Below are 25,975 nucleotides of genomic sequence, written 5' to 3'. Positions count from 1 at the left end.
TAAACTTAAAATTTATTATCCGAATTTTATTATTTACTTTCTTTTACTAAATTGCACAAATTGACAGTAAGTAATGGATTTTTTTGGAAACAGTTTGTGAAAATGGAAGTTTAATGGAAACATGGGATAAATAAGCTGAAGGATCATATATGTAGGCTGGTGGAACTAATCTAGAATCACTTAGAACTCTCAAAAGACTAGGAACATAGGTATAATAGTGCCTACACATAAGAAAGGAGACCAAACCTTATGTAACACCTACTAATTACTCTCCTCAATGTGGCATATAAAGTGCGAACCATTACTAATAGAAGCTTACAGATACTAGCATACGCCGACGACATACAGTGAGTTAATTAATTATCGTACCCGACGTCATCATTGTAAGTATGCAACCAAATACGCAAATCGCGTATTGCAATACGCATACTGTGATATTGGTTGCATACTTGCAGTGATGACGTCGGGTACGATAATTAATTAACACACTGTACATATAATAGCTAGAACAAAAAGGGACCTCACAGAGGCCTTCAAGGCATTGGAAGGTACATGAGGGAGACAAGGACTACAGGTAAAAACTGGAAGGCCAAGGCAGAAGACAAGAGAGTGAAAGCTGATCCTAGAACAGGCTAAGAGATGAATGGATTTTTTTTGTGTTGGGGCAATTAAAGATTTAAACAGAATTGATGTGAATTGTATTTTTTTGATAATGTTTTTACATGTCATAACGGTTCCCATATCAAAATAATTTGTACATAATATCATTAGATTCGTTTTTATTTACTTATATATTAGACATTAATTTTGTAATCAAAAGAAAATAATATAAAGAAAAACATAAAAGTCGCTCAGCCTTTATAGATAAAGAAAAAATTGTTAACAAATTTAAATCATGCAACATGATCGTTTATTGATTATAAACGAAAAGAAATTATTTACAACTTTTTATAAAGTATTTAATTAATAATAATTAACAAACTCTGAGTAAAAATTATTCAAAAAAAAGGCACGGTTTTTTTTCCAATATTTTTAATACCATTTATATATTTTTTCACAAGTATAAAACTACCAAAGACTAGATTTACTTCTTTAGTTAAACAAGACCTTGTTGATAATCAAAATCAAAAAAAATTGGAATGGTTTTAATGAACTTTGAAGCTTAATCACCAACAAGAATCTTGCTTTTTAACTAAAAACCCATCTTTATTAACGTTCTTTATTTCCCATAAGAATTAAGAGATTTTGTAAGACAAAAAGCAAAGAAAATACATAACAACTGAGCGACACCTAACCCTATTCCTACCCCAATAACAACATTAATATGTGCTAAAATCCAATCAAGAAGAACATCATAACAACCTTTTAAGAAATAAGAATTTGATTCGGTTGGATTTGAAGTGCACGATGGGTCCATTGGCTTAAAAAGGGATTTATCACCTTCCAAAACGCAACAAGAAATCGGGATCTTCTTATCACTATTCGTTGTATTAAAATCTTTGTAGTTATCAACCCCACAACATTTTAATTGAGCCTGAAAATGGTTCCACATTAAAGTGATCGCATTCGATTCTTCCGACGCAGCGGTGTATTTTTCGATGGAATACTTCTTTATTGTCGTTTTTAAGAAGTTTCTCGTTTCAATTTCAGCCTAAAAATAATTAAATAACAAATAAATTAAGAATCAAAATCAATATTTACCTTTCCTCTGTAAGCAGCCGCTAATCCCCCGGCTGTTATTTCAAGTATTAGAATGAGTAATAAACAAATTCCGTACTAAAAAGAAAAACAAATAAAAATTGTTACTGTGTGTTGAAATTATTAAAATTAAAACTAAAATTGTGTTAATAAAACACGTGTAGTAAAAACAAAATTAGTTTAAACAAAAAATTATTGTTAAAATCTACTTGTTACAAAAGGAGTGTTAAAGAGTCTAAATTGCAATTAATTTAAGGTTCAATCAACTCTCTTTATACGCACAATTAACTCCCACTTAAATTTAAAGTACAACTTACCGTTGTTAACAAACATCTAGATTCTCTTAAAGCGCCACAATACCCCAGGAAACTGACCAAAAACATAAAAGCTCCAGCTACTATTAAGATGTAAGAAGCTTGTTCGATTACTGCAGGTTGTGTAAATTGCTAAAAAACAAAACAATCATTTGAATCAAATAGATAGTAATTTTTAGTGAAACCCGGTTGTTTTGTGACTTCGATACGGGTAAAGAAACGATAAAAAGAGTGTAATTTCGCTTACAAAAGAAGCATTGGACCGTGTCATGGGCAAATCGAAAGTTTTACCCTACGGGTTACTCGATAATTTCACATTGGGGTTGTTGACCCAACGATTCTTACATTATTTTCCTTACAATTTCTTATCTTTTATTTTCCGCGTTGGGTAAAAAAATTTAAATCAATCAAGGCTTAAAGTAAATGGATTTATTTTTAGCGAAAAGTTATTTTTAACAAAATCGTAGACGTTCAATGAAACCAAACCTTGCTTCTCAAGATACACGCGTAAGAAAATACTCGGGAGGAAGCATTGGTTACAAATTAATGATTTGAAGAGGAAAATTATAATCGTAATAATAATAAATTATATCAAATTATTATAAAGTTGGTAACATCAACAGGGAATTCTATAATACGCTATCACGTTTGAACTTTCAACAATCAAAAAGAAACTTTAATTTTCAATTTTATAATTACACTTAAATAATTGAAATTTGATATGTAAAAATGAATGTATTCGTTTTTTAGCCTCAATTATGTATGTACTACATACTACATAGTTAACGAAACAGAAAATGACATAAATGTTATAGGAACCCCCAAGAAATCATAAAAATTTAATTTGACAGAAAATTTTAAAACAAATATTTTTAATATGAAAACGAACGATTGTTTTAACCTTGTTAAATCTATATTTGTTTTAAATTGCGTCAGAAAAGGTCGCGACTTGCATTTTAAAAGATGATACGTTTTTAAATTGTTTTATAAATAATGCAAATGACAAGTAAACAATTGTGTCATTGCTTAATTTAAATTAGAACATTCTAAATCTCAATTAAAGCAAGTTTAATATCTGTATACACTCATAAATAAATGCATTATTTATAACATTCCTTTTAAAATAATAAAATAATAGATACACACAGTTTGTAACGCATTTCCTTGAATGCATGTAATTACTTCGGAATTTCCTTCAGGTTAGTTAATAAATTAAAATCCAACTTTAAAAGGGCACGCTCTATCTTTTTTTATCACCACGTTTTTCTTTATGAAGTGATTACGACATACTTATCAAAGAGAAATACAGTTGATTCACAATTTTTTTAGTCGATTATCGAAAATTTGCATACGTAAGTACCCAGACATGTAACTCGAGGTTAACGGATCAAAAACTGGGTCTCTACGGTGAATTATTTAAGCGGGATGTCAACGACCACATCTCATACATTTTTAATAAAGAAACCGAAATCCATTGATTTCATTAATTCACTATTCCACGAATCATATTGAACCATGATTTATTTAGTTACTTTTTGTGATCCAATTACTTAGAAAAAGTAGGCGTGGTATTATTGTTTTTCGATTCTTAATTTGGGTTAATCCGGCAATAATTTATGTATACGGCCAACATCTTTCTTTAGAACCTTTCGCTTCTAGTTTTAATATTTCGTTATGTAATTATTCTTAACTATTAAACAGATTTTTTTTTTGGGGTAGACGGTGAATTAAATTAGGTTAAATAAATTGGGGTCAAGTGGATCCATCGATGCTAATATTAACTTCATTGCTCATTGCCATTTTGAAACTGCCGTATGGCAAGTTTTAAATTGCACTTACGGTTATTTTAGAAACTTAAGTTTTAACATTAATTGATGACTGGTGTAATGTATGTAAAAATATAATTAAAAATTAAAACTTATTTGTGATAATAGAAAATTAAATTTCTCCGCAACAAAAAGCAATGAAATTTAAGTTTATCAATGGATTAATTAATTATTTGAATTAAATTAAATCGTTGCACGATGCAAAAATACGTACAAAAACAAGATAATTTATTTAGGTTGGTATTACTTAAAGAGCCATAAATGACATTGACAAGTCAAAAAAATTTTGTTGTAATTATTTGACAACTTTAAAATAAACCAAGTCAACAAATGTACCTACATGAAACATGATTATAAAATGTAGGACATAGTACAGTTTCGTAGTTAAACTTGACAAACAGTCTTTTTATCACATCGTTAAAACGTTAAAGGGAAGTGTGTTAATGATATATTGTTGGGTTTAAAGAAAAAGTAAAAATGAGGTTATATCTTATGAACAATTTTCTTTTTGATATATTTAATATTCAAATGAAATTAATTTAATTTTCACGTCACGTTTCGTTTCTTTGAGTTTTTGATTTCAAAATCAACAAATCGCTTTCACGATTGTCAACCTAAAAATAAAATGGGACTTTCTTTCGAGAACGGAATGCATAATAAATTTTCATTCGTTCAACAGGTGCGCGCAAATATAGAGAACGATCTCTTTATAAAAGTGCAACTCTATAGAAGAACTTTCACTCGAACAGATTGGGAGTTTGTAATCTTTAAACAACTATTTCCACTTTGTTAGTAGAGATTTATGCAGTTTTTGTGGTTCGGTTACGTAAAATAGATTAAAAGGATTTGTAATAAATTTGTTAAGGTGATTTTTTGTTTCAATTACTTACCGGTAAATGTTCGTTCGGGACAGCCTTAAGTAGTCCAATAAAAGAACTTTTATCCACAGCGAGCCAAACTCCAACGGATAAAACTACAGATCCCGCGATCTAAAATTAAAACAACATTTTAAACTTTTTAACTTCGATTTTTGTTGGGTTTTAAAATAGGTTGTAGAACAAGAGGAAAATTTAGATTGTGGTAGTAAACAGATTTCAAGTAAAAATAGATTTTGCTGGATGCAATTTATATAAATAAGCTTTAAACTCTCTTATACTTATGTATATCGATTATTAATTGGACCTTAAATAATAAATATGATAGCGTGCTATAAATTCGGAGTTAAAATATCGCATGTCTACTTAATAGAACATATCCTGCTTAAATCCCAATGGTTGATGCGAACTATCATTACTCCAATTGTTTATATCATCATCCCGCAGCTTTGATGGTTATTAAAGGACGATTTCTAATTAGTTTCATAAAATTTTTAAACTGAGAAATACTACTTTTAAATTACAACAAGTTTATAACCAAAATTTCTTAACCGGAAATGTTATAAGACGGTTTATGTAAGAATTTTACAACAAGAATCAACGCAAAAGAGTTCGTTTACGGTCGAAAGAACCTGGGGCTAACGATAAAATTGAAGGTGTATTATTTTAAGTGAAAGTAAAAAAATAAAGACAACTTGAAATCCTTTCTATTTGAAATAAATATTTTAAAGAATTATAATCGAAGTGATATTTTTATACTTACGAAAAATGCAAAGTTGAATAAACATAGGATATACTTTGCTAAACACGATCCGCAATCGTAAACCATTGTGTAAAAATGACTTTTTCTCCTGAAATTAAAATAAAAAACATATTAGCGCCATCTTTTGTTGGGTAGCTATTGCAAATGACAATATTTAAATTAATACAAACATTCAATATCGTTGACATGCAATAAATAATAACAATTCTAATAAATATTTATATTTGTGAAATGAAATTCTTGCTTTAGTTGTTATTCAGCGCTGGCTAACCCCGAATGTTTCAAGTTCTAGGTATAGTGTTAGTTCCAGTGCTGGTGTTAGTTAAAGAAAAAGATTTTGCAATTTTCTTAAAAGAAACTTTCTATATAACTATATAACTCAAAACTCGTTGATTCTAAATTACATTGTCCTTGACTTACTGAACCTGCTCAACTAAACGTTTTACACTTAAAAATTACTTTTAACCATTAACTTTTACATCGTTAAAATTTCTTTCAATCTTTTTGCGATAAAGAAAGCATGTTTCTAACTAGGTATTATTTACCTTTGCATATTGTAAGATCTGTTATTAGATTGTTCCATAAACGGCATAAACCTATATCTTTCCATTTTTACTAAAAAATTTTTTTTGACTTTTTTAAGCCGTCACAGTGATTTTTTAAGATTAAAAAATAAAATAAGTTACTTGATTTAAAACACGATATCCTGCCTACCTTTAAAAGGATGAACAGGAAGTAATTAAATTGTGTAATCGTTTAAAACTGTACCTTTCTCTTTGAAGACAAATAGCAACAAAATAGTACAATAACATACATATAAACACAAAGGATTATCCAATTTCAATTTCACTAAAATCCTTTACATTTCTTTCTTTGTAGATTTTTTACAAAAACGAGAATTTAACGTATAATACTAAAAACGTAGTTGAGGTTAAAAAATTTTAAATTTAAGGTTATAAATAAAAAAATTAAAAATTGTGAAGTTGGCGCAAGCAAAAATTTTACTTAAATGGAATTAAATCTAATCAATAATTGTTTTTTTAATGTTAGAATACTAACGTGATAGATTATATAGTAATAAAAATATAATATAAAATTTAGTTAATAAAATTACCAAAAAATTAAATATTTTTAAACATAAATTTTTAGTTGGTACTAATGACATTTTAGACATTGACATTTAAATTTCAACATTGACAATTCAAACAAAAATTATAAGATTACAAGTACGAAATTTAACAGCAAGTTAGATTCAGCATTACAAACTTTATAATTAATTCCGTGTTTTAGGGATTCAATATCAATATAGAAATTGGTTGGGAGGCCGAAGAGACGATTTGTGGATGATGTGAAGAAGGGCCTAAGAAGGCCTTCCTTAGAAAAAATTTATAAACTAATATCGAGTTTTGAATTCGAAATTTGTCGTGTGTTCGACCACAGGTATGTGCCCTTCCCTCAGCATGTTGCATAACAAATTCGTTTCTCCAAAACATGTTTAAAAAATTTTATAAAACAGCTATTAATATGAATCATAAGAAAACAGTAAATCTAGATGAGATAAATAGTTATAATCTTTATAATACGTTATGTTTGTTTATATGTTGGGTACTTATTTGCTTTGTAAACCTAGGAATCAAATCTTATTGAAAAGGGGGAACTCGTTTTAGAAGTATTTAGAGGGGGTTATTATGAAACACCTGCATAAAACCTGTTGTTGGTTATAAAGATTAAATCGTTGGAAAAGGGTTGGTTCGTATATCATGAAACCTTAAGTTTTTAATAAAAATGTCGTTTATTACAAAAAAGTGAGTTGGTGTTTCCTAGAATTTAATAATTAAATGTGTAGTTTATGAAACATTTCAACAACACTACATTAATTTATTATTACCAAGTTAAATATTAATTGTGTCAATAGTTGTATTATTTTGAAATCGTTAATGTAAAAATTGAGTTATAAAATTTCGTAAGATTTATATCGAACAGTTTGTTTTAATTTTTTACTTAAAAAAATTACAAAGAACGAGATTGATAATGGTACTTTTAAAGCACAACGCGTAACCTTGTCTGACCCTAAAACACCTGCTGCCTGGGGACCAGAAGAGAAAAGAAAAGAATTCCTCAGCAATTTTTTCTACTTCGTTTTAGATAACCATCACATCATTTTTTATTTAATTTTATTTAAGAATTTTAATGTTCCAATCCAAACAACAACATTAATATTCAAGCAGTTAAAACGGCAACAAAAAATGATTAAATAAAAAAAATCTTACCTTTTTATAATTGGGATAATCTCTTATTTAAAAAAAATATCAACGTTTTTACGACTAATTCTTAAACACAGCCGTTTAAACGATAAGAAACTTTGTACGTAAATTGCACGTGAACGCAAACAAGTTTACTGCGCGACGTATAAAAGCGAACTGAGACCTCAAACGAAAAGAGCCTTTAACAAGTGCATTGGACGTCTCGTTAACGTCGCGTTTGTTGGGATGGGGGACAATTCACAAGGATCCGCATCTCTCGTTCTTATTTTATCCCAACTACATTTTTGAAATTGAAAATTCACATTATTAATTAATTTTTATTTCCTTTAAAACCAACAATACACAAATTTTCCAACGAAACATTTGGACTTACATAATAATGCAATTTACAATTAAAACCTAATTTGTCCATATAACTCATTCGTCCATAATTTAAAATAATTTTACATTTTTTCCCGATAATTTCTTTTTCGTGTCTACTTAAACCCAACTCTTTATCTCTTTCACCAACAGTTTCCAAGCTTGTCATGTAAAATTCATTGTTAACCTCGCGATTTTTAACGCGGCTAAACCCAGTGCCACAAGTACTCCAACTCACCATTCCTCTCATAATATCAAAATCGGTTTCATTTAAATCGTGTTCCTATTAGAAAGAAAATGTAATGATTTTAAATATTAAATTAGTTTATTTACTTTAAAAAATTCTTTTCCGGTATAAGGGGTCCAACTACATCTGTGATGACAACAAAAGGCCATACATAATCCCAATGTTATTTTACCATCATCCTGATATTTCTTTAAACATCGTAAAGCTAAATCTGTGGCATCCCCACATAAATGTTTTGTAATTCCAACGACTTGTTTTGAGTTATTTAATGCATCAACTTTACTTAGAACTAAATCGGCGATATCAGCTCTTATTCGATAAGTAACACCAGTTGATTTATCAAATTTATTATCCATTTTGTGTCTCGGTGAAGCTCTTTCCACCAATAAAACTTTTGTATTTGGAACTTTCTCTAAAGCATTAGCCAACCAAAAGCTTAATTTACCTTTTCCAGCTCCAAATTCAATAAAAGCTGTATCAGGTTGGATTAAATTAAATTCTTTTAAGTACCCCAAAATTGAAGAGGTTTGATGAAGATGTTTTTTAGTTTTATCACCGTACTCTGGTTTAGATATTTCTTCTTCTAGTAATGGGTGTGTTAAGAATTTATCGGTTATTGATAGTTTTAAGTCATCTAAACAAATAAAATTTATTATATTATATGGGATTTAATAAGACTTACTCTCATATAAATTAATGATTTTGTTTATTGTTCCTTTAATTTCTTCAATTGTGTAATTATCTAAAGATTGTTGTTTAATAATTGATGTGTTATTTAAATCTGGAATTAATTCTCCCGCGTTAACCCCTTTTAAAATATACTTTTCGTTATATTCCTTCCGAGCGTTACATATCTTTAAATGTTTGGCCAACTTGCTGGCATAGCATGTACTAAAATAAACATATTACACCCACAATAAATTAATTATTATAATACAGAACTGTTTCGGATCTAACGGACATGTAACTCTTAATGCATCCTCGTCTTTGTTATTTTCTAAAACTTGGGGCATATGTTCCCCACAATACTCATTTCCCGCTTTTACCGTCATTTTACAAAATCTTTTTTTTCGCACTACAAAGTGTTTACACTGTGGAATATCAGATTCTAACTTTTCAAATTTCTTATCCATTTTAATCTTAGAAATTAAATCAATTTGAAAGTGAGGTTAGCAAATGACATTTAGAGTTGTCATTTCTCACATTTCATAACCTATAAAAAAAATTCCGGTAAACGTTTTTAATTGCGGTCTCTTTTGGATAAACTTATAAAAAATGGCATTATTTAGAGCTAAACGATCTGAAATGCCTGCTGATGCTGTATTATTAAGTGAGGAGGATGCCTTAAAGTATCAAGTTAATATTATGCATAAATGGAAAAATAAGAGTGAAACGTAAGAAGGGATGAAGGTTGATTAATTTTGATTTGATTATTATTTTTTAAGGTTTTGTTATCGTAAAGGAGTTCTACTTCTTACAACTTTTGGGGGATTAGCTGGGATTTATATTAATAATTATTACAGAAATAAATTTCGATTACGTAGAATAGGAGCTGCTACAACTTATATACCTATTGTTGCATTACCTGCAACTTTATCCTTTCTTTTTCATGCTCAGGTATAATTCTTTAATCCTTTTACTATAATTTAATTATTTTCCTTTTTAAGTTTGTTTTACCTGATGTTACATTACAAAAATCTTGTGCTATTTGTACTGAATTAAGAGCAAGTGCTTTCCAAGCTTTCAGTGGTTCATTATTACCAACAATTTTAGCTCCTTTATCAGCATTATCCGTAAGATTTTCTTTTTTTTTAATTAATTTGGATTAATTAAGTTTCTATTTAAGCTTGCAGTTCAATATAACACCTATGATGTTCCCTACATCACAAAAGAACCACTAAAAGTTTTAAAAATTATTCAAAAATTAACCAGGCCAGCTGCAAATACATTATTTGGAATTTTTGTGGGTCAAGCTCTTTTAGCTTCAATTGTAACTTTTTACGAGTCAAAAGATGTCTTTAAAGTATCTGAAAAATTGGCAAAATTGGAGTTCGAACTGGAACATGGAGTGCACCCACCCTCAGTAAATTAAATGAATATATTTATTTGTTTAAACGTAGAAAGAAATTGTGTACTAATAAAAACAATTTACAATAATCTTTTTTATTAAACCTGCAAACCCGACTACATACATTTTTTACACTAGGTTAACTATTCAAAAAGAAAAAATTAAAGAAATCAATGCAAAGTGCTCCGGTTTTAGAGGGTCTGATGCTGGGAACGATCTTCCAGGCCTTTATAGGCACGTGTTCTTACTGTATTTAATTACAGTTTACACTATTAACCCAATTTTTTTTTAATAAACAATTTAGAACGAATAATGTTTGAAGGTCTGGTGGATTTCGTTCCCTTCTACAGCCCATAATTTCTTTTTTAAATTTTTTTATACCTGAGAGAGACACTGATAGTAGTCTATTAATTTATAGTTAAATAACCGAATTTATTCCAATCATTTAAATAAATTTTAATCCTTTTCTTTTACGCCGTTATAACTTAAGTTGGCGAATGTTTTTTGTCGCGTGGTGTACCGTTCGATCACAGTCTTAACAGAAAGAGATAAAACTAAGGTTTTTTCACCCTATTTTAATAAATCTATTTGATAATCATAAAATTAGATCTGATGTTTTAACGGCACCCCAACGAAACAAAGAGATCAAGGAATATTAATGTTTTTTTTTTAACATTGGAGTTCGTTTTGAGCGTCGTCGTCGCAACGAATGATTGTATATAATATACTCGAGATGACGAAAAAATGGCAGTGATGTCGTAAGTTCCCGGCTGTGTACTTCATACAGCTACTACACTTCTTTCCTGCCACGGTCTATTCTTCTAAATAGAAGAGAAAACCGGAAGCTATCTCTTATATAACAAAATTTATAACGTTTATAATAACAAAAATCAACTTGTTTTTGTCAAACTTTTTGTCCGGGTATAAAACTAAAATCTCTTTGAGATGTTTCTCACCGAATATTTACTCTCATATATTTAAATATATTTATATATTTGCTATATTAAACTTCTTTTTAATTGTTATTGACAATGCACCTTGATAATAATAACGTAATAGAGTTATTAAATACAAAGAAACATAACCATTTCAAAATTAATTCACGTTATACAAAAAAAAATTTCTTAATAAACTTAAATTGAGGTTAGAAATGGAAAAAAAATGAAATTAATAAATTCTAAATACAATCATTGTAAAAATAATAAAACAATTATACTTAAAACGCTAAAAAACAATGCTATCCTGTGTCAAGTGCTTGGATGTTTAGGCACGAGTGTGTAGCTATGAGAATGTTTTTTATTATCCACGGAACCCATCCGCTGAGGAAACGCTCGTCACTTCCGTTTGCGAAATGGTGGCGGTGGCGATTGGTAACCATTTGCGACGTCTCGATCGTGGAGGGGTGGTGGAAGTGCAGGAAATTCGCGCTGATAGGATGGGCCTGCGTAAGGTCTCTCGAACCATACAGGACCGGGTGTTGTGGGGCGCAAAAATCCGACACCGCCGTATGGTACGACTACTAGTGGCGGCGGTTGATAAGGTGGTGGCAGTTGTGTTGACAGTGGGGACGCTCCGACGACGGCGGTGCGCCCCCACGCTAGCTGCTAGCACCGTTGACCATTCCAATGATTCATATAGTCTTGATAAGAAATGGTTATCTTTTCACTTTGGTAACGTGTTAATTTAATACCTTTACGAACTTCATTTGAGATCGATGCCTTATAACCTCCTTTGCGTAACAATGAATCTATTGTTTGAATTTGGGTCCAACCTAAAAATTAATAAAAAGTTTTAAAAAAATGGAAAAATTCAAGAATCATCATGAGCCTTAAAAATCGACGATTTTTTTTTAGTCAATGTGAAATGACCCAAAAAAACACGTTAAAAATAAAAAGAAAGTGCGGAAAAGTGGGGAACATACCGAAAAATCACATTAAAGTTTTGATGTGACGTCACGTTCTGTGTGGCACGGCTAAACCCGAATGATTCTTGTGTGTAAGTGATAGTGTAAAACTGGACCTAACGAATGAAACAACCGTATTTTACCCGAAAATATGCATTTTAACCAAATTTGCTAACAAAATGGTATATGGTTAGCATAGTCGATGACGTCACAAAAAGTGACGTCACATCGAAACTTTAAAGTGATTTTTCAGTATATTTTACACTTTTCCACACTTTTTTTTTAATTTGTAACAACTTACTTGAATGATTACCTGTGGATTAAAAAAAAAATTGTTGATTTTGAAACGAAATGAAGATTCTTGAATTATACCAAAAAAATTATTAGCTAACTTCATAGTGATTAAATAAACGTCATATTCAAGTCAAATTAAAGGAGTAAGTTTCAAAAACATTAATACCCTGTTCTGGTGCCACCTCAGGTAAATAAGTAGCGGTCCGTTTGTTTCCTTTTTCATTAACAAATTCTATTCTGATACCGTGAATGCCAATTTCCCAATCTAAATAATCATTCCCATCTTCAAAGTGACGTAAAATAGAAACGGAGACGCTAAGTTTGGGAAATTCGTCCCTGGAGATCGGATTGAATCTGGAGTCTTTAAAAGCGCTGGTTATAGCATATTCCCTTAATCCCGATTGAAGATTCATGGCATTGAACGTCCCAATACAGCCTCGTAGTCGTTTGTCTTTTCCGATTTTCCATGTTACAAAAAGCGGACTAAAATATATAAATTTTTATTTAATAAAAATTAAAGAGTTGGATATAAGAATTTGAAAATAATTTTAATTTTAATAATAGAATTCCAAAAATAATTATTTTTTTTAGTTGGCAGACCTGGAAACGAAGGTAAGAAGAATAAAGAAACAGAACAAAGAAAAAAACAGAAGCGAAAAGATCCAGTTGAATGAACTCAAACAAACAGGAGTGAATAAAGCAATCGGTAATCAAATTAACTGAATCGATTACTGCTAATTAATTTGAATGTTATAGAAGCTAATTGATTTTAGTGGGATTTTTCAGATTACTTACTAGGCGTCGTTACTGAACGATGGCGTTTTCGGCGGATCGAGGTTATAGAGGTGACAGTACAGAACATCAAAGCAAAAGAAACACATCTCCGGTAACGCTACCATCGAATTCGAGACACCGTTGGACAACATCGGGCCTCCGTTACACGACGGTACCCCCGTCGAATTATTTAGCTTTTGCTTTTTCGTCCCGCAACAGCCAGCGGCCATCCTACGTTTATTCAAAACGCACAGCTGACTGAGCCAGATGGCAACGGAAACGGTGCTTTTCCGCGCATGCGCTCCTTCACCTGCCGCAACGCGTGACGTCATCTTCGGGGGGCCGATGGATGGTGGGGTCGCCCACACGCACCCGAACTCCTCCACATTTCATGGACAGGTCAATTTTTTTAACATTTTATTATTTTTTAGTTTAGTTTTCTTCAAATTTAAATAATTTGATTTTTCATTCATTGATTTTTTCTCATACTATTTTAAATTTAATGTGGGTTAGGCAACCAAATATACACATCATTTCAAAACGTCTCATCAACATGTTCATCAATTTTTGATGTAATAATATCTTGATTATAATTCTATTTTAATTATTTTGACTGAAGTCCGATTAATTCATATTTAAATTTTTATGATTGAATCGATTTTTATTAATTCCAATTAATTTTTAGTGTTATTGATGTATAGGCAACCAAATATGCTCAATTCTCAATGTGCATTCAAATTATTAACTTATTTTCTATTAAATCTTTTTAATACGCAATTAACACAAAATTAATGAATTAAATAAAGAAAAATGTATTCAAGAATTTATTATAAATTGAGTTGATATTGATATTTTGGTACCAAATACAGTTCTAAGCATCTAAAACATGATTGTGTTAAAAGTGTTTGTAATAAAATATTGATGTACAGCGCAGAATCGTCTCAATCGACCGCGAAAATGGGAAGTTGCATAAACCGTGATTACCTCATAACCGTTATAGTTCGGCCCTTTCACATCTCCCCCGAGATTTCTTCTAATTTCGTTTTTATGCTACTTTTTTTGTCTGTATTTTTCTTTTTTTCATTATTTCCAGACGTTTTAATCAGACTTATTACTAAAGTGATATTGATGGGAAATTCATTATAAACTTACCGCGTCGGGTTTTAGTAGTGCGAGAATTCTCCTTTTTTGAGTAACTGTACCTGCACAAGTTGCACTTACAGGACTCGTTTTGCAATAACAAGGAAGTTATGCATGGTATATCGAGCATGCAAAGTAAAAAATAAATCCGACGTTAACAGAAAAAATAAAGAGAAGAAAAAGATAGAGAACCCGCATAAATTCCCGACCAATTAAAGCCGTAATTTTTTATGTTTACGGAGCGCAACGTCGTGGACGTAATCCTTTTATTAGTTTTATTGCCTCATACGGAAATGAAATAGCAATGTTTAATTATAGGTTAAGTTAAAAATGTCTTTATATGTTAATTAGTTATTCATTCATACCGCCAATGAATAATTTCCTTTATTGGATCAAGAACCAGAGAATGCAGAGCAACATTTCTTTAAACACTCAATAATATTGATGTAACAGTAAACGAAGTTAAATCTCCAGTGCCTCGGTCACAAGCGACCTCGGCTAACATTGGAACGGAGCTCTACCATTAATATATCAACCCAATACTGGTCAACATATTTTAATGTCTCGGCCGCAAGCGACCTCGGCTAAACTTAAGGAAGAGAATCTGACAGTCTCGATATACACTGCACACTTTTCTAATGTGCATTCGCATTATCTATATATTTACATATAATTATTACTTTATATATATTTTTTTGTGATCTATAACATTATAAAAATAGGTGGTATTCTTAGATTTTAGAAAATAGAAATTCTTGTTAAAAGCGTAACAAAAGCAGTGTGGCCGTATTACTCCGCTGCATTAGCATATTTAATCAGACCACGTTTCCATTAACGGACCTGAATTTAGAATGTCAACGTACGAACATTTCCCGTTTATCATAGAAACGCACGTAATAACACCTGATATTACTTTATTTATATTAAAACAATTTGTGGAATTATCGTAATTACTAATGTTATTTAAAGTTGTGTCGATTTAAACCAGACTTACGGGAATTCAAATGAAAGAAATAAGTCGAAAAAGTTGACTACTTCAATATTTAGGTGAGAACGTGTCTTTGAAATCTTATTGAATAAATTATAATTAACGTAGTTACCATCTCCCACCAGGAGTAGACGCCTGCATTGTGGAATCTCTAGCAGCAGGTTCGTCCACGTGCGAGTAACCAGAATGTGTTTAGTGTTCTGCGCGCGTACGGAAGAGGTATTCGCGGTGTTTCTTTTTTGGTTCGCGTTGTTGCGGTTACAGTCGACACAGTTGAGGTTTTACTGGTTCTTTGTGCCTCGTTCTCATAACTATGAACTTGGATGAAATGAAGAAGCTATGATAGATGAGCACAGTAAGAATTTAAAATGTATTTAAAATTTCTGTTTTAACTTCAAACTGGTGACCATAAAGAACGTTGCCGGGAGATTTTATATCCACTTTGGGCATAAATGCAGATTTATATAGGAGGGTTCTTAAACTGCGATTTTAATTTCGATTTTATGCCGCGTCGCGACGAAACCCGTTTGTAAGTCTTTTTTGGCGAGAATTTTTAGTACCTTTATAAAAAGATCGGTGGGTTTTAATCGTTTCTTTTACGGTTCGTTATAAAAGAACCCTTTTTTACTCACTCACGTTTATTTATTTTTTTTATAAAAAAATAACATTAAATAACATTAACTTTACTCACAGGATAATCGATTAACGGTCGTAATAAAATTAATGAAACGTATCTAATGAAACGTCATTAATCAAGGTTCTCTTGAACAATTTCACCTACTCTAAATAATTCTGAAGCAATTATAGATTAAATTTATTAATTCAGAGATTATCTTATGTCTATTTCCGGAGTGATGTGAGCTTCGGATACATTTCTCAAGTAATTGAATGTTGCAATTACAAAAAATGACGAAAATTTTGGTTCGCATCCGTAGAGAAACCGCAGTTACGTTATATTTTTTTACAATTAAGTCTAGTGAGGTAACCGTTAATCGTACCTACGTTAATTATCTCGTTATAATCGAGTGAAAGTCGTTGAATTTACTAATCAAGTGCATACGGATTATTCCTATAAAGGAATTATGCAATGTTGTGTTATTGATATGAAGTGTATTGATGAATTATCGATAAACACAATGTGAAGTGGAAACTAATTTATAAGGAAATGTGACACCTAAATCGATTTATCATTAAAACTTTGTACGGCGGCGAGGCTTATTAAACTTATTAAACAAACGTTAACCCTAAATTTCGAACCTGGGTAGGTTATGTGTTTCAATTTCGTAGTGTTACCTTATTCAAATAAATGGTTTATCGATGCGTAAATCTCAAATCTAAAGTTTACATTGTTTAAGTGGAATTGTTTGATGCCCTGCTTGATTTGGCTCTTTTTGCAGGTGTTTGTTCCAACATATTTGTTGTTGTAGATTTTCAATTTTAACTCTGTCATGTAGTGATATTTTCAATACTTCGCATTGTTTGCTCTGTCTTGGAGATTGAGAAGCATGGGACAAACTGTAAAGAAGTAAACTCCAACAACATTATGATAAGAAATTGACAGAAGACCACAGTTCCTAACAAAATCAGCAACACATAGAGAAGAAAAGCGATAAAAACAGTGAAAAATAACAAGTGGTCTAAACTCAGTGCTGGAAAGGCTGACAGTCGTCTTTCCATACTTTGTGAATCCATAAAAAAGGCAATAAGAAAAACTGTCACTACGGATGTCTAACAATCCCAAATTCACTAAGTAGACTATATGGCAGAATATTGTGTTCACAGATCTTCTGGACATCTTCTATTTGTTAATCGAACCAAGACATCATCCCTCAAAAAGAAACTTGGCAAGTTCTGTTGCAAAAATCAATAAATGACATATTAATTAAGACAGCACAAGAATTATGCAGAGTATATAGCTTTAGTAAAGCTAAGCAACCAAATATCATAAAGCATCAGCATCACAAAAGGACAAAACACAGCTTTAGATGAAGGAAAGAAGCTTTCAAGTGGTGTAAAAACCAGGGTAAAAATTTATTTCTGTCACAGCATGAGGTTGAGTGTCTAAGTTTTAGATTAAAATTATCAAATTACTGTTTTTAGAACTACGTATGCATATAATAAAACAAATCGAAACAACCTGCATGTTATAATATGCAAGATAATTATTAATTATTAAAATATGATTTAATAAAATACTGAAACATCTGTTAACCCAAATTTTCGATTATGTGGTTTTAATTTTATATTGCCAATAAACACAAATTTAATGCTTTATCGAAAAAACTTTAATATGCCACTTCGAAATTTGTTACAAAACCTACGAATATTATTGGGGAAATAAATTATTTAATAATTTACTCAAAAAGAGTATATTTTTAAGATATAAATGTATAAACCTGAACCTGGATATATTGCGACCTTAGAATTCTGTATACTGTTACATCGCACTTTGCGTTCTAAAAATACACGTCACGATTTTTAATACCGACTCGACAAGTAATAGGTGTTGAATCATAAATGAGTAATTTTTTTTTCAAACCGTGGGATACCCGTATAAACAAACGCTTAATTTTATAATAATAACTTTTCTATACTTTGACAATAAATCATATTTAATAAAAAAGAGGGTTTTTCAAATAGATTTCGTAACAACCCCTGAAAATAACGGGAAAATTCTCAACGCCACACACGTTTCTCGTGAGTTCGCGCCTCCTGAAACGAAGGAAAGTTGGAGAGAACAATTATTTCCGTCCCTTCAAGGACCATTAGCGTCCGTCCCGGTCGAAACAGGCGAGTGAGTCCCGTGAGGAAAAGTAATTGTCCGTTTACAGGGAAAAGTCGGACTTCACTAGAAAATATTATAACAACGGAAATTCGATATCCTCGGGGAAAACTCGATAATCGCCCTTAGGTTTTTTAAACTCGTTTCAACCCTCAATTAAAATTTCATCGAGATCCCCGATTATCCTTTTTTCTCGTTGGGGTCTTCGTTTGCGATTCAGATCCTTCAACCCTCCCCACACCCCTTCAAAATTAAATTGAACCGCGTATATACGATATTCCGAATTTTTATCTCCACAAAAAAAAAATAAAAGGAGATGTAAAATTTAAAAGACTTTGAGAGAAAAGTTTATCTTTATTCTCTTAAGTGCTTTTAGTCTTTTCGTTATACAAATCTCTTAATTTGTTCTAGCATCTCTCTAACAAGCATTGAGTGATACAGAGGATTCAAAACGACGCTACAAAAGTTAAGTGTGCTGTAGACCAAGGCAAAATACAGATTTCTAATTGAATCATTATTAGAAAAAGCTACCGTGGATCTCATAATAAATCCTAACAGATATGGGGCGGTAATTGGGTATAACAGCACAGTCCCCACCAAGCTCGCTTGGACAATGAAGAAAAGACACCCATTATCAATGAAATAGTTAAAAAAAGAAACAGAGAGTATGAACATTTTTTGATTAAAATTGATGGAATAGCATCAGTACCAATACTAATTAACCCTGATGTCCAAATTGCCCAAACATGCCCAAACATCTGACCCAAAGGAAGGGTATCCGTTTCCACACAATTTACACTCTGCTGGATTGGAGAAGGATCAACAAAAATCAAAGAAAAGAAATCAGCGAACAATAAGCAAACCCCGACAACAGCTCCACTCCATCACATCGTAGAAGGATCCCTTCTTAGAGTTAATAAAAGCGCAAAACACCTTTGGGTTAGATTGGATATTGCTTTCAGCTGTTCTAACATACTCCATATAATTATGATGGATTAGATGCACGACCCCTTAGAATTGAAAAAGTGAGGAAATCAAGTCGGTTAGTAAAACGTTTCCATTTACAGTGCGCCTTTCTTCCTTTCAGTTGTAGTTGTAATAGTTACTCAGCGCTAGATCGTTGTATATTTTTATTGAACTAAAAGATACAACAAACACTACACCTAAAACAAAAATTTGAGATTATTTATAATACAAATGGATTAAACATAAAAAATCTCTTTCTATTGATTCGCTCAGTTAATTTGCATTTGTATCTTGGAATTAGAACGAAGCCATTTCAACTAAACAAGACAACACTAACAACATTGTGGTTACAACTACAGAAATAACTAATTTGGGGTGAAGTTGTCGTACTTATAGTGCATGTATTTGGAATTGAAGTGAAAATTTATTTTCGTCTTTGAAAATGGATGAGGAGATATTTTTGTTTTTCTTGTTTGATTTAGTTGATCCTTGTCAATTCGACCAGATAAATGGAATTACGTATTATTTCCGAGCGAAACGTGTCGTTCAAACTTGTTCTCTAACTGAAATCGGATTGAAACGGTCAATTCGGCTTCGCGGAGGGTATAAATTGAATGATTGGACGTTCAAATTTATTTTTACAGTGAAAAATATCTTAAAAATTTATGTTAATCGATAAACAAAGTAATTGGCGTTGAGGTAGTGGTAACAAAAAGGGGACTTCTTTGGTGGGTGGTGGTTAAAACGGATAACCTCGGGGGTATTGTATAATTCCAGATCGAGTAATTTTCTAGAGCATCCTCTTCCAGATAATGGCACGGCATCGATCGCGCGGTTCCAGACGACGACGGGAGCGCTTATCTTTCGGGAAACAAACCCGAACGTTACAAACAGCGGTGTTGATGCGAATTTTCGATTACAAAGCCATATTTAGGAATCCTCCACCCAACACCACGTCAACTTAACACGTTGACAGACAGCTCTTTTGTGTCTTCATAATGTTCTTAGTATTCGATACCTTTGTTGATAACATCCTTGTTTTAAAATTAAACATTTTGATTTTATTTTCATACTGATTGTGAGATAAATTTAAAAAGAATTTATTTTTGGGAAGGGTTGAAACGGTTTTAGGAGAGTGAAAATTTTTGGTCGACCTCTAGCGGTGGAAATCGGCATTACAGATGGTGGGGATGCCAGTTCCTAGGCTGCAGCCAGACAGAGTGGCTTTAGTACGACAGCGACGTTCGTGTTCACGACGTGCAACAATAGTAAAACTATAACAATTTCGGTTTAATTTTTTGTTTTAATTAAATAATAAAATAAAAGGGAGAAAATAATGGTTGGGATGAATGATGACGGTCTCGCTATTAAAATTGATGCTTCATATAAATTATATACCGGGTTTCCGGCGCGTCCTGGTGATTAAATTAGTTGACGAAGCTGCCGAAAGTTTACAACCATGTTAGGTAACAAAAAACAAAGCGGATAAGTTCGAAGAAGTGCTTGATTTTTGCAATACTTCATTAATTCATTTCGGAAGGTGGACAAGGTAAGAAAATCAAGAAATTTATACCGATATTGAGATCACAAACTTCACAGGCTATTACCGAAGCGTCAAGAAGATATTCATTATTAAGTGAACATTTCACGGTTTCAATCTCCCAATGGAATTGGTGAACTAAAGTTAAATTTGATGTTTCAAATGCAAATTATTCATGAAAACTTTTATTATTTCCTACATCTCAAATTGTTTTTGAAACAGTTTAATTAAACACTATTTTTATTTATCATTTTCACATTCGCATCTGGGGGTTGAAATAACATAAACAGCTTTTAACAAGTTTGTTCTAGTTAATTAATTACCTTTTATAATGCGATTTGTTTTAGGTGTAATATTTACATTAAATTAAATTTTATCTAAAATTGTTGTGATAAAACCCGGCGCCTCCGCCAATTTCATTTGTGATAAATTTATAAAAAAACAAATTAAATTGAAACTTAAAGGTTTCTTTTTAAATAATATATTATAGTGAATTTCACTTAAGATGCAATATACAAAAATATATTTTCATAGAAACCAGGGCATAGCTACATACTTACTTTGTCCCACATAAAATGCAACATGTCAATATAATTTGACATTACAGTAAAACCTCGATATAACGGATTAATACTGGGAAGGCAGTGTCTGTTATAGTTCAATAAAAATATACAATAATGTATAGTGCTGAATTACAAATAAAACTAGACTAATACTAGAATACTAAAATTGCGGGTTTAGCCGTGCGTGAAGACGTTTTACACTGTATGTAGAACTAATACTATACCTAGAACTGGAGTCGTACGTCTCTAAAGACGGCTAAACCCGAATGATTCTAGTTCTATGTATAGTGTTAGTTCTAGTTTTGCATTAGTACTATCACTAGGACTAATACAAGACCTAAAACTAGAATCATTCGGGTTTAGCCGTCTAGAGAGACGTGCGGCTAAATCCGAATGTTTCTAGTTCTAGGTCTAGTGTTAGTTCTAGTTTTGCATCACTAAAACAAAATGTTTCTGCCTTTTTGGGCCCAATCTCCAGGACTGTGATGAACAATAAAGTTCACCACCAAATAAGTTTGGTATATCAAGAAAATATATTATTCAAGAAAATCCAAAAAGCAAAAAACATTTTTATTGGCATAATTCGAGTATTTTCCATGAAAATATAGCTTGTGGGGTATTAAATTAAAGCATTTTCTTTCAATTTTACGATTTCCAAATTATCGATTAAGCACTACCTTTAATTTTGAATTGAGCATGTAAAGTTAATTTTTAAACATACACATTAATCACAAAAAGTGACCGCGTCGCGATTAATTTTAATTATAATACCGTGGAACGGGCTCGCCTGGAATTCGATCCGGGGAAGTCCCGTCTCCACGGCCGAAACATAATACACCGCGAAACAATGCTCCATTATGCACGAGTTTGAAAATACTATTTTCGGGGTAGACGCGCACGCGCGGGCGAATTTGTGCACGATCACGTGACGTGCGATGGTTTCGTAAAAATACCATTATCAAAGTTGCATTGTTCTCTCTTCGAATCCACCGAAAAGCCCATTTTACATGCGTCTCATTCGAAAAACTTTAATGGAATAATACAGCGGTGGTAGCGCGAACTAATTGTGGAATGCAAACAAATTTAGATGTAAAGTGTGTTTCGCGTATATTATGTAATCGAATTTCGTAACAACCATTTTTATTTTCCTATTATTCCTTATCTTAATGGATTGGTTAAAAGGAAATCAAAGTGACTGATTTTCGTTAATTCTTCGTTAAATCGATTCTCCATTGCCCTTTTTACCATTCCCATCGAGTACAGAGGTTGTTGTTCATTCACCAACACAACAACAGCAACAACTTATCGTGGCTGACGCGTTTTCCCTAGCTACATAGAAACCTACTTATCCTATCCCGGACGATTCTCCAGAGTCTTTTCTTTGTCTATTATCACAAATAGTACGCCAACCAGCCGCGCTCGTCTTTCGTTTCTTTACGTTTCCTTTGTCAACTTGCCAACTAACCAGTTTGAACTCGCACGTTTTCACGTTGAATACGATTTACAGCTTTTTCCTACAGTTTTTGAACTAGATTTTTATTGTTATTAGTCGTGTAATCGCAATTAATTAACCGGCTCCGCCACCAAAATTTTAACAACACGTTTTACCTTAATTAATATTGTTCTTATAGGTGTAATACTTAATTAAACTTGAAAGCAAATTTGATATTTTTCGATTTCACACAAGTTTTAAGATCTTATTACAAATTTCCACGGCCGGGTTTTAATTAACTGTTGCAATTAAAAGTTTTAGTTGCAAAACGGAATTGGGTTGTAAAATAACGCCTTAATTACATTCTGTACAGCTAACAAACCAAAGTATTGAGAAGCAGATATCGTAAAACGAAGAAGACATTGAAATTTAAAAAAATTTTATGGAAACCAAAACAAACCTATATCCTTTAGGTTGGAATAATTACTGGAAGATGGCATAGCGTCAGAAAAAGGTTACAAGATGAATATGATTGATACAAGATGGTGCTCAGGTATACAAATTGTTGGGTCAGCTCATGGATGGTGTAAACAAAGACGTAAAAGCACAAAGAATAGCATGGTTGGGACATCTAGAAAGGATGTATGAAGACAGAAGTGTGGAAAGAATTGTAGAGTGGACACCACAGCGACAGAGAGCTAGTGGAAGGCCAAAAAAAGCAATGAATCCTAATATCCTCCATCATCATTGTTAAATACAGTTGTAGATCTAATATTATCTCAACCTGAAGCTGGTTATCATATTACAGTGTTAGATTGTATATTTTTACTGAATTATTCGGGGAGATTCTTAAGAGACATACGGCTAAACCCAAATCTTTCTAGTTCTAGCTAGTTTCTAGCTCTAATGTTAGTTCTAGTGACAGTACAAGTGTAAAACTAGAACTAACACTATACCTAAACTAGAATCATTCGGATTTAGCCGTCTTTAAAGACGTGCGGCTAAACCCAAATGATTCTAGTTCTAGGTATAGTGTTAGTTCTACATAGTAACAGTGCTAGTGTAAAGTTAGAACTAACACTAGACCTAAAACTAGAAAGTTTCGGGTTTAACTTGAAATGTGAAATTTTTTTTATTAGCTAACTTTGTAATTGTGATACTTATCGGGAGATAATCTGATAAGGAGTTTTCTACTTGTGGACCTGGTAGATTTTATATTTTTTTACGACTGAGTCTCAGTGGGGTCGTCGTACTCCCGCGTACTACATAAGATATCGATTTTACGTTGAGAATTTTCGGCTCTGAGCCAACCTAATTGGACCTTCTTCTGCGTCGACAGAAAATCATCACCCAGTTTATAATATTCTTTATCTTGAAGTTTTATTAGCTAACAAAAAAAAATTAAAGGAGATAAAAACGTCCAAAATCTTTAATTTAAAATTTGACGGGATGAAAATAAAGGGTTTATAATAGGGTTGTCGTTAATAGAGAGAAACGTTTCGATCGTAATTTTAATCGCACCCCGAACTGATGCGTGTTTTATGGAAGACACGCTTTCCCCATTAAACGGTACTCGGATCGTTACAAGTTTAAAATTGATAACGCAAAACGGTAACACTTTTTTTTTTAATCAAATGTTATCACGGTGAAAGTTACTACTAGACTTTTTGAAGTGAATTTAGGTCGCTTGTTTGTTTGTTGTGTTAAAAAAGCATTAAAAATTCAAGTTATTTATTTTATTTATTCAGATAATTTTTTTTATTTTTTGTTGTGGAAATTTCTAAGTGAGGAGGAAATGTTTCAAGTCAAAAGTTTGCACGATATCTCCGAGGCAAATATTGATCGATTTCACGAACTTTCCAGTGTGTAGTGGTACAAATTTCGTTTGACAGAGACGACTTTAGCCCTTGTCTTATGTAGTTTCGGTTTAAATTTGAAAATTTAACATGCGATATTATTTAATCATGTATCGGAAAATTGAACATGGCGTATTTGATGTTGTTTATTTTATTTTTTTTGTGGGGTGGTTCTTTCAAAAAACACCTAAAAAACGTCATCCAGGGAAAATACGGAAGATTGAACGAGCAATCTACGTGACAGCTGCTACCGTCACGACTCTAATTTCGTAAATTTGTCACCCTCTAGTTCCATAGTTTCGAAAACTAGGTAGCCTAGCTATATGTATACGTACGTTTTTATTGCCGTCTCCGAAAGGTTTTAGCTTTAATTTCGAAGCTTGTTTAAAATATCGCTTTTCTGTATCGATTTCCTGTACTGTCGAGTTTTCGTTATTTGCAAAACGGAATACGTCAGAGATGTAATTTGTTTGGGGTTTAAATTGATTTCTTCATTCGAATCTAAGGTTTCTGACTTTCCTCTTTGTCCCTTACTTTGATGCGGAAATTGACTTTCTAAGGAAACGACTACCTTTGTGTTGATCCTTAGAGATGTTTAAATCTAATTTTGTAGTTAACGTTAATTTTGGTGGTGTACATAATGGTTCCATTGAGCGTATTGACTCGACTAATGAGATAATTATATCAGCAATTGTTAACGGGTTACATAGCACGGTATATGAAATGATCAATCGCTTTAGTCTATCGGGACCTGCTATTAACACGTTTACATACTATTGTTATGATTATATTACAAGATGTTATATATAGATTAATATATAAACAAAATTGGGATATAGAAAAATTTAATTCTTACCAATTTAACTCTATACAAAACAAAATTGGATCAAATTCCACAGCTTTCAAGACTACGTATCAATGTAGCACCGAAATTAACTCTTGATTCACGTCAGTACATGCCGATAAAGCCACATAAATGAGGTATGAAGCTATTTGTATAATGCGATTATAGATTGCCTTATTATTTGGAGTACCAACTACGCCTAAGATTCAAATTTAATTAATGGTTCATTTAAGCGCTCTAGGAATGTATTCACACTAAGAGTGTTAGATGCCTTAATTGGTAGATATTATCATAATCAAAACAAAGTATGTTTGTATTCAAGTATTTTACCACTCTCGCGGTAGTGCTCTAACTTTCTGATTTCTAAGCTACAGTCGACGCCCAGGGTGGTCAAACAAAAAATGTAATTGGTAGATGCCAACATCAGAAAAATAAATTTACTCTTAGTGCAACTAGAAAGCTCAACTTTCTACGCCTA

At 31.9% G+C, this 25,975-nt stretch overlaps 5 protein-coding genes and 1 long non-coding RNA gene across 11 annotated transcripts in view; 3 read left to right on the top strand and 3 right to left on the bottom strand.

Moving 5' to 3' along the window:
- The first annotated feature begins 15 nt into the window (after positions 1 to 15).
- Positions 16 to 686, top strand: LOC139431462 (uncharacterized). The gene is made up of 2 exons (XR_011641591.1): positions 16 to 347; positions 504 to 686. It is a non-coding gene; the product is annotated as an uncharacterized lncRNA (long non-coding RNA).
- LOC111428507 (Tetraspanin 66E) lies at positions 682 to 7,893 on the bottom strand. 3 transcript variants are annotated; one of them, XM_023064052.2, is made up of 6 exons: positions 7,747 to 7,893; positions 5,477 to 5,564; positions 4,729 to 4,827; positions 2,016 to 2,144; positions 1,702 to 1,776; positions 682 to 1,651 (listed from the first exon to the last, which is right to left on the bottom strand). In XM_023064052.2, exons 2-6 carry the CDS (start codon positions 5,540 to 5,542, stop codon positions 1,220 to 1,222), a joined length of 801 nt encoding a protein of 266 aa, XP_022919820.1. In that variant the 5' UTR covers positions 5,543 to 5,564; positions 7,747 to 7,893; the 3' UTR covers positions 682 to 1,219. The 3 variants fall into 3 exon arrangements, with proteins under 3 accessions (XP_022919820.1, XP_071055358.1, XP_071055357.1); XM_071199257.1 differs by lacking the exon at positions 7,747 to 7,893 and adding an exon at positions 6,245 to 6,327; XM_071199256.1 differs by lacking the exon at positions 7,747 to 7,893 and adding an exon at positions 6,022 to 6,138.
- LOC111428504 (tRNA:m(4)X modification enzyme TRM13 homolog) lies at positions 7,746 to 9,481 on the bottom strand. The gene is made up of 4 exons (XM_023064050.2): positions 9,290 to 9,481; positions 9,030 to 9,238; positions 8,434 to 8,981; positions 7,746 to 8,383 (listed from the first exon to the last, which is right to left on the bottom strand). Exons 1-4 carry the CDS (start codon positions 9,478 to 9,480, stop codon positions 8,051 to 8,053), a joined length of 1,281 nt encoding a protein of 426 aa, XP_022919818.2. The 5' UTR covers position 9,481; the 3' UTR covers positions 7,746 to 8,050.
- Positions 9,482 to 9,622: 141 nt separating this feature from the next.
- LOC111428508 (uncharacterized) lies at positions 9,623 to 10,504 on the top strand. The gene is made up of 4 exons (XM_023064053.2): positions 9,623 to 9,741; positions 9,793 to 9,964; positions 10,015 to 10,140; positions 10,194 to 10,504. The coding sequence occupies exons 1-4, from the start codon at positions 9,623 to 9,625 to the stop codon at positions 10,437 to 10,439; spliced, it is 663 nt and encodes a 220-aa protein (XP_022919821.2). The 3' UTR covers positions 10,440 to 10,504.
- Positions 10,495 to 13,656, bottom strand: LOC111428501 (AMMECR1-like protein). Its single transcript, XM_023064045.2, has 3 exons — positions 13,408 to 13,656; positions 12,779 to 13,095; positions 10,495 to 12,186 (listed from the first exon to the last, which is right to left on the bottom strand). Exons 1-3 carry the CDS (start codon positions 13,614 to 13,616, stop codon positions 12,020 to 12,022), a joined length of 693 nt encoding a protein of 230 aa, XP_022919813.2. The 5' UTR covers positions 13,617 to 13,656; the 3' UTR covers positions 10,495 to 12,019.
- A 4-nt stretch (positions 13,657 to 13,660) lies between these two features.
- Positions 13,661 to 25,975, top strand: part of LOC111428500 (Rho guanine nucleotide exchange factor 3) — a 41,122-nt gene continuing 28,807 nt past the window's right edge. Inside the window, exon 1 of one of the 4 annotated variants that reach the window (XM_023064044.2) lies at positions 13,661 to 13,785. The gene's annotated coding sequence lies outside the window, so the exon portion shown is untranslated. Of the gene's footprint in view, positions 13,786 to 15,265; positions 15,870 to 19,045; positions 19,339 to 20,534; positions 20,812 to 25,975 lie in introns of those variants that run through there. The other 3 variants (XM_023064041.2, XM_023064042.2, XM_023064040.2) reach the window with 3 other exon arrangements.

Source organism: Onthophagus taurus, chromosome 10 (genome assembly GCF_036711975.1).
Source record: "Onthophagus taurus isolate NC chromosome 10, IU_Otau_3.0, whole genome shotgun sequence".
Lineage (NCBI taxonomy): Eukaryota > Metazoa > Arthropoda > Insecta > Coleoptera > Scarabaeidae > Onthophagus > Onthophagus taurus.
Note: the sequence above shows the minus strand (reverse complement) of the source record. Positions and strands in the feature narration are given on the sequence as shown.